The following is an 8,668-nucleotide window of genomic DNA, read 5'->3' as shown; positions in this document are numbered from 1 at the left end:
GGTCAGGAGAAAGCACCATTGAGGAAGTTGCGCCCGCAGCTGCATCTCAGGTTGAGGCCAGCGGAACGGAGGAAAAGGCCGCGAAAAAATCGGAAATCGAAACAGCTTCCGGTGACAGTCAAGACGAAGACGAGGAAAGCGGAAGTGCAGACGCTATCAAAAAAGGAATTGAAAGCTTGAGCCGACTTTTAACGCCAGTAGCCAGCGGTTACGATTTTGAGTTGTACAGCGGTAATACTGCGAATGATGACAAAGAAGGGGAAACTGAGGCGGATGGAGAGAGCGAGAAAGGAGTCAGCTCCGATACAGAGGAAGTCCACGTCAAGCAATGTAAAAGAGTTTGCGAAGATCCCATGACTTATGAACAATGTGCTGTGCCTCGCTGCGACTATAAAATGGGAACCATCAAAGACTTGTGCATCTATCTGTGTAAGCATCAGACCCCCGTCTGTAGACAGCAATGCGAGTAAGTAATGTCTAAGGAGACTTATTTTCGCGATGTGAATGATCGATAACTTTTTTTTCTCGATTTCATTACGAGGCTGAAAATGAATTTGGCCGTTTTCGTCTTTAGGTCCTTAAGAGATTTATTAGTAAAATTCGTTAAGGGGGAACTGGAGACGAGAATGGTATAACCGCTGTACTCAATTGACCTCAGGCTCGATTGTTTCTAATTTAACAAGGCCAGTCTAAGATTTATTGGTTGACTGAATAAACAAACCACGGGCGAGCAACATTGACAGAAACTCGTTTAAACAAGTGATTTCTCTTTATCTTAAAAGTTTAACAAATACCGTGAATCACGATTTGACACCGTTTGTAAATTGTTTTTTGAGCATCACGAAACACTAACTACAAAAATCTAAACAAGTAATAACGAGCTAAATAAATAAAAGAGATATATTAGCAAGAGAAGAAAAATGAACCTTTGTAATTAAAGGAAGACAATTTAACACGCGAATTGCATGATGACAGACTAGCACCAAAATGTCTCTGTACGTACTGCGTGCCTACCTATGCTGGATTACGAAAAGAGATTATCCAAACTGACGACCAAGCTACAAAACGGACAGTGTTAAATTTTTAGCTCAACAGACATTTATCGTACAGCGAAAATCCTCCAGCTAAGAGACCTTACACACATGGATCCAACCAGTTTACTGATGACAATAAAGAAGGAAACAACTTTTCCTGAAAAAGTATTTGAAATATTTTGAAAACGCAAAAAAACTTACAATGTCTGAGATCGACATGTTTCGCAATGCAATCCGCACGTTCATTTATATCGTGTCGAGCTTGCTGAGGGATTAAAGTTTTCGGAATGCAGTGGAATGGCGATTTTTCGAACCTTCGAGGCAAACGAAAAGTGGTATGAGAAGTCTGTTAGTTCGAGAAATCGGGGGTAAAATTACAGGGTTAGACTGAGGGGAAGAAAACAACTTTTGGTTCGAGTTATCAAGAGGACTGAAAACTCCAGGGTTTAAAAAATCGGGATTCAACTGTATATAACTTTCTCAAACTGCCTTGCTTTTAGGTCGTCAAGTTGGACTTTTATCTCATTGTTTTTTGTTTTGTTTTGCTTTTTTCACTGTGAAGTAACAATTTCTCAAGCAAACAAAACCGTAATCTCCTAAACACGTGCCCACTCGCATATACAACAAAGAAATTAGAGTGTCATAGTTCCCTAAGACAGTGTTATATAATGAAACATTGTATCGGCTGTAATGAGTTTAAGGGGCTTAACCCATCGATCGTTTATTTTGCATTCGCCGCATTTGACAACTACCTGTTAAATCATTATCTGGTAGTCAAAATATATTTAAACCGTCACCTATGGTGGCTGTCTTCTCAAACGATCTTGGAATAAAAAGTATAGATGTGATTCCTTGTTTTCGTATACGAAATATTATTATTAGTAGTAATTAAAAGCAAGGAAAGCATTGAGATTTTTTACAATGAATTCTATAGAAGCTTTTAACATGGTAACTGGCAATCTGCGTCAAAAATACGCGTAAAGCAGATTTGCAGTACGTCGCCTACGAATGAAGACAAATCTCGGCCTGTGCATGTGATTTTTTGGGAAGTCGAAATGCAGTTCAACGTCTCTTCAAAGACCATGCTCGGGCAGAATTAACTAGTCGTGTAAGAAAATGGTCTTTGCAGGGAGCTAATGAGCTAAGGACGGAATGAAAAAAAAGCTAGCCATTGTGCACCGTTGGAGAGGGCATGATTGTATGAAAACAACGGCCGGAAATTCGTCTTCGTTCGCAGGCTCTTAATTGGAGCTTTGAAGTTTCGTTTTAATCGAAATATAAATGGTTAATAAATATTGCTTCGGAGTAACGAGTTAAACTATAGTGTTTAGAAATGGAACTAACCACTAATAAACTGTAAAAAATCTCCTTGTTGAATAAAATCATATGAAATATCAAGTTTTCAGTGTTCCTGTCTTTTTGATATAGATGACTTTCGAGAGCTGTCTTACTTTGTTGCCTCATTTTGTTTCGCAGTCCAAAAAATAGAGAGGAATTGGTAACTGATTTGCCACTAAAGCTAAAGGCCGTGACAATTTCGTTCCCAGAGACGCTCGGTTTTTTTTTAGCAGACAAGAAGTCACTCGTGCTAGTGCTGAGACTCCGTCGGTTAACAAAATGATGACGTAACTGCGGCACGACAGGGTCACGCAGTATAAATTTTGCAGGGAAGGCTGGGTTACTCCTTGTTTAGTGATAGACTGGGAGAAGTCTCCCTTTTCCTCGAAAATCCGTGGGAAAGAACGCAAAACAAGTGAGCGTGGGAGCGTGACGTGCAAGCGGCGAGTAGCGCGGCTTCGCATATCATGCTCGCACGCTCACGACTGCTCGTATCTGTTGCGTTCTTCTTTGGGTTTTTCCCCACGGAATTTCTAGCAAACGATAGACTGCTCGCAGTGTACTTTAATGATTTGCCCACTTGTCCATAAACAGGACCAAGCCAAATGTTAATCGAAAAGAGGCGAACTGGTACAACTAAGAAAGCAAATAAAATTTTAAAGGTTTAAAAATAATTTATTCACAGTACTAAAAGAAGGTATCAATTTATTCAATGACAAAAGCTTTAGAAGCAATGCTGTACAAGCGTTCTCATCATGTACAAAGATGCATTTATGTCTTGTGCAGTCGTGAGAAAAAAAATATGCTAGATAGTTTACATTGAATTCTGCAGGTTTGTCCTAGTATTACTAGCAATAAGGTGACCTCAATCTTCTTTAAAAAATCTTTGCCTCACTGGCTTTATTTCTGAAATTAAACAGAGCTGAATGGAAGCCCTTTGCTGTTACACAATCCGTGAGCGTATCTTACTTCCCCTTCAAACTGTGAGCCTGACACAGACGGTTTTATAGTGGATTCCCTCAGTGGTTCATCCACTGTGAAAGTTTGTGAGCATGACGCAAAAGGCTTTGCAGTGGATTCCTTCAGCATTGCATGAACGATGAAAGATTGTGAGTATGCGACAGATGAATCAGCGGATTCACTCCTCGGTGAAGGCGTCATTTCTTCAGATAATTCAGGGTTGTTATTGGGAACAGATAACGTAAACTTGGTACCCAGGGCACCGCTTGAATGTCCTGGAATAAATGCATTGTGGGCCGTGCTAGATCCGGAAACAGAAACAGCTGACGGATTCGATGTGTTTATGATAACATTTGGCGAGGAGACTGGAGCTACTGTCGCCGTTGGATAATGTAGCTTCTTAAGACCTAAAGGGGACAAGCATAATTCAAAAATAAACCAATTCATCACAATCAGTCATTCAATCAATCCATAAGTCGGTCTGTCCGTCTGTCAGTGCTAATCTGTGAATCAAATATCTTCATTACTCAATTCGAATACCGTTTAAGAATGGTACGTGGTGTTGAACAAACTTTTGAATCACAGCATGAATGAGTTCATGCACATGTGGGTGGTAGGGTGGATGCAAAGTAAACGAGTGATTAAGAACAAACGTACGAACGCGGAAAAGTGAAAGAAGCACAACAAAAAAGTTCAATTGTTTTCTTCTAAAGAAATGTTCGTGGGACAACGTACTTTCAACAGCTTCTACTGGCAAAGTTTCCTGGGCGGAGACGATCCCAGCATTCTTGGTTTCATGATGCATGGATGTAGAGGAAGAAACAGATTTCACATTCCCTTCACAAGATCCCGAACTCTGAGTCCACATCATAGAGGGATTCGTAGGGCTTTGGGTAAACTGTCCCGCCAATCCAAGCCCCTGAACGGTTGGAAAACCTCCTACTGGTCCTTGCTGCGTTTGAGCCAACTGATAAGGATTGCCAAACGGTGCATATAAAGTGAAAGGCACTTGAAGCGAGGTTTGCCAGGGGAAAAATTGCATAGGTGTATATAAAGTAGAGTTCCATGTGGCGCTAGGGGAAGTGGATCCAGATATTTGGTCAAACTCTTTTTCTGTTGCTCGTGGGGTACGGTTCTTTTGTCGTCTGTGTTCGGGTTTCTTGGTGGAATACAGTTGTCGTTTTACGTGGACCAACAGATCTGTAGACGAAAAGATGAAATCAAGATTTTACTATTTTAGTGCTTTCGGGAAAAATCTCAAATTAACGAGAAAAATATAAGTAGTGTTTTATGAAACTGGATCAGAGCTGAAATTAAGATAGGAAAAATGCGATATAGAAAGTACCTTAGGTTAATTTGAGGTAGGTAATTTCAATGCCCATCTTTCAATTATTAGCTAAACATGCTAATTTAAAACTTTTATTTAATCTCAGTGACTTATCTCAATTGCATTAATGCTCAAATCTTTCTTTTCCTTCAGTTATGAAAGTCTTATGAATATCATTGGTAAGTTTTCATGAGAACTTCCAGCGCAAACACAAAGAGATATTTTCTAAGACTATATAATTATAAAACCTCAGGATATTGTGAAATTGATACAAGATATAAGGTCGTTTAAATTTAAGTGCCCTGATATAGGCGACCGCACAAGCCCACTCTAAAGGTAAGAAAAATAATCTATTTGGTTTTCTGAACCTTACCTCGCCTTCCCTTTCGAAAGAAAGGATGTTTAAATTCACATTTTGAAAAGAACGATAACGGCGAAGTTGACGTCCTCTTTACATATTCCGTGACTTTACGAAATCCATACAAGTTTAGTTGTCGAACAAAACTTGCAAAATGCTTTGTCTTGAAAAGCGCGCTCGATGGGTTGATTAGAATCTCTGAAACGAATCTCTGAATGCTCGGAATAACGACGCCTGTTCCTTGTGTGTTCCAGTGAATTTCTTCGCGTTTAGGATTATTAACAATCCACCATAACTTCTCTGGAAAGGCCAGCAAAGCATAATCAGATTGACGATCTGTTGGTAAGTAAGGAGAAACTCTCGCCATGTTGAACGTTATATGTGAAGAAAACTTTCAGGGTTTCTAATCTGTTATTTTCGCGTTTCCATGGAATTTTGCGTGGTTCTTGCGTGACGCGTGAATGGCGCAACAACGAGACTTTTGATTGGCTGAAAGTAAGTGCGCGCGCAAGATTTGTTGTTTCTGCCAGGTCCAGGGGTTAGGTAGAATTTTTCAATAGAGAGTTCTTACGCCAAGTCTCATTGGGTTTGTGAACATGCCTTCTTCACCTCCACTCCCAACCTCTTAAAAGTTTGAAAACACCATTTCCAAGTTTCCACCGGGAAAACGGGACTACGTTTTCAGAAATTCCGTTTATTCTGGAAAATTTTCAGTGGAACGAACCAAAAAGTCGTGTTCCATTTACATCCAAACCGGGATTTCCGGAATTTTTTGGTAAATGGAAAACGCTCTTGGTCACTCCTTGTAGTACTAACCGCAATACTAACCGACTACCAAAGCTAGGTGCTAACACATAGACATACAGAGCTTCATCTTTGTCAGAGTCAATTCAAGCTACGTACAGACTACTTGGGGATGGAGCGTAAGCAGGATATCTCTCTTTTCACTAGACATACAAATTCCGGGTAGTCGTCGTTTAGAGAGCCCTTATAATTCAAGGGAAGCTCTTTACCTGTCTCTATATCCAGTATTGAGCCAATCAGTCAGGCAAGGTGGCGAAGCTTGAGGCCTGTTGACCGTTTTCATATACTCCTCATCTTCACTAGTGAAACGCTTCGCAAACAGTTTTTCGTATTCCGCAAGGGTTTCTTCAGGTGAGGCCATATTGAATATGAGGTAAGTTAAAGAAAAGAATCCGCAGATTGCAAGAAAACTACAGTACTCAATCGACTTCTCAAACGAAATGGACAACCTCGTGTTTCGAGCCTGGCTACAAAGTTGCTTTTTTACCTGGCCTGGCTACAAAGGTTCGCCTCACGAATGATGGAATCCTATCCACCAGTCAAGGGATTTTCCTTCGCAGACAATGTTGCAGCGGTAGATTTTGTCTACAATGATTTTATTTTCTTTTTCTGCGGCAATTGCTGGCCCCGATGAAAACATAAAAGTATATAGAAAGTCTTACCATCTTTTTGCTGAAAACAACTGATATGGACCAAGTATGGTAACATAAAAAGCACTCGGTACAAAGTCCGCTACTAAGGTAAGTGGAGAATACGGGAGAATGAGCTTATTATATCGATACGAAGACGAGATCTATTTAATCCAGTTCAAAATTTAAGTTCTAAGGAGTTGAACGGATAGAGGAGCAGTCATTTGTGAGATTGCAGGAGCTTCTTTCCGTTAAACAGGCATTTTATCGAAATTCACGGGTGGAAAAGAAATGTGTCTCCTCTTGCGTCGGTTTCGACTGATCACGACTTCAGCACTGTAGTCGGCTGCTATCAGCTGCTATCGAGAGAGAAAAAAAAATCCAGTTAGAAACAGGAAAATGTTTTGGCACCTGGATTTAGATTCGAGGTACAGGAACAAAAGGACGGACGCGGAAACGCCATTTTCCAGGAAAAGGGAGAAGCGTGAATATTGCTGAGCCCATTGAGCTTGGGAGTTTCGCAATCGAATCCAATTCTACGCGCTGTCAAAACAGTTCCTCTTTGAGACTGATAAAATTGCCAACAAAGTACAAAAACGTTTCATTTCGAGGTAGAAAATTAAAATACCCCAGTTCCTGTATCTGTATTATTTTGCTTGCTACCTCGACGAACTGGAGGCAAAATAAAGGGTCTGATCTGTGGATAAACTACGAAATCCATGGCTTCGAAAAAGGTCATATTGCTCCTCAGAATCGAAGAAAAACGGCAAGGACGTTTTTTTTTTTTTTTTTTTTTTTTAATATTTTTAACACCATGACGTCAGGCGTGTAACAAATCTTTGCGCGCGCACACGTGTGAGTAATTGCGTTGTTGGCGGGCTAGTTTGTGTGAGGTGGGAAACTTCACTTCGTTATGGAGCCTAAAAGGTGTTTAGAGCCTCCTGAATCGATGGAGGACGTTGTAAAAGGTCTTCATGTTCTTTTTGAAGAAGACCGCGTCAATGTTGAACAGGTTATTTCGTTTTTAGAGTCATATCGATCAAACCCGGCTGATTGGGCAAAATACGCGAACTACGATCCTCACAGGTTTTGTGTAACTTTGTTTCCATTATTTAATGGTATTTAGTACATTGTTATAATTAGCTGTTTTTGTACTATTTGAAATGTTCCTTTTCTAATGTCGCAGGTACACAAGGAACTTAGTAGACGAAGGAAATGGAAAATTCAACTTGATCGTATTGTGTTGGGGAGAAGGCCAAGGGAGGTAAGAAAAAGTTCAACGTTTTGGCCATCATAAACCTGAAGGGTTTCATGGATTCATATTGTTATATTTGAAAAAAAGAGAAGGCTTTTCTACTGTTTGTGGCAGTTTATATCAGTTATACCTCTAGCATATTGGTCCCAATTTAGCGAATTTCACGGAAAGCTGAAATGATGCAACTTCCACACATATTGCTGAGCACTGTCTAGACAGTCACAGGCTTATATGACAAGAACGTTAATTAATGTCCTTCGCGCTTGATTAATATCGCTAATCTTTCAACCTCTGCGAGACATGTCTAAGTATTATGTGTAATATTGTTAGCCTTTTCCATGTCAAGAAGCTGGTTATCTAATTTGGAGGAGATTTGACTAAATTCCTGGTAACATAGGCCCAAATCCCAGAGGTTTAATTTCCTCAGACACGAAATGGTATTTTTTTGGCTTCATGAATTGATGAGAGCCTCCATTCAGGTCCTAATTACATGGTCTCTGGTACTTGAGACAACCCTCCCCCTGAGTCAACTTTATCGAGCATTTATATGGGAAAGTGTTGTCCTTGTAGGCCACGTCAAAGTTGACCCTGCATGATTATTCACAACCCTTATTGAATAGTTAAATGTGCAAATATCCCTGTCTCCTTAATTTTTCTTTGCTAAATCAATCACAGTGGGTTTTGCCCGGTTGATTTTCTCTTCTTTGGTACAAATTTCTGCTTTAAATCCTAAATTCAGGCATTGTATGACACTGCATGCCTACTGGCGCCTCAAGAACTGATGATGATGACACTCACCACCCTGAGAGTTGTACTGGTTAGGCAAGCCAAAGTGTTTAAGTTGACACCCGTGTTGTCTCACCCCTCCAGATAGGTTTGAGATCCTCATGTAAATGATTGGTTGAATTTTGCAAAGAAATGAGTGAAAAATTAGCTCAGCCAGGGTAACTCACTGTGAGGGTT

General features: G+C 40.2%; 3 protein-coding genes across 3 annotated transcripts; 2 read left to right on the top strand and 1 right to left on the bottom strand.

The window, feature by feature from the left end:
• Positions 1-5: 5 nt before the first annotated feature.
• On the top strand, positions 6-1,052 carry LOC145476685 (uncharacterized; the record flags this gene model as incomplete). Its single annotated transcript, XM_081455417.1, has 1 exon — positions 6-1,052. A coding segment is annotated over one exon (465 nt), but the record flags the coding sequence as incomplete, so codon positions are not given.
• Positions 1,053-3,284: 2,232 nt separating this feature from the next.
• LOC145476684 (uncharacterized) lies at positions 3,285-5,548 on the bottom strand. The gene is made up of 3 exons (XM_081455416.1): positions 5,033-5,548; positions 3,873-4,532; positions 3,285-3,739 (listed from the first exon to the last, which is right to left on the bottom strand). The coding sequence occupies exons 1-3, from the start codon at positions 5,382-5,384 to the stop codon at positions 3,285-3,287; spliced, it is 1,467 nt and encodes a 488-aa protein (XP_081311542.1). The 5' UTR covers positions 5,385-5,548.
• Positions 5,549-7,349: 1,801 nt separating this feature from the next.
• On the top strand, positions 7,350-7,811 carry LOC145476687 (cysteine dioxygenase type 1-like). The gene is made up of 2 exons (XM_081455418.1): positions 7,350-7,536; positions 7,637-7,811. The coding sequence occupies exons 1-2, from the start codon at positions 7,364-7,366 to the stop codon at positions 7,716-7,718; spliced, it is 255 nt and encodes an 84-aa protein (XP_081311544.1). The 5' UTR covers positions 7,350-7,363; the 3' UTR covers positions 7,719-7,811.
• Positions 7,812-8,668: the final 857 nt, after the last annotated feature.

The sequence above is a fragment of the Orbicella franksi genome, unplaced genomic scaffold, assembly GCF_964199315.1.
Source record: "Orbicella franksi unplaced genomic scaffold, jaOrbFran1.1 SCAFFOLD_828, whole genome shotgun sequence".
Taxonomy (NCBI): domain Eukaryota; kingdom Metazoa; phylum Cnidaria; class Anthozoa; order Scleractinia; family Merulinidae; genus Orbicella; species Orbicella franksi.
The sequence above is the reverse complement of the archived record's forward strand: the minus strand, read 5'-3'. Positions and strand labels throughout refer to the sequence as shown.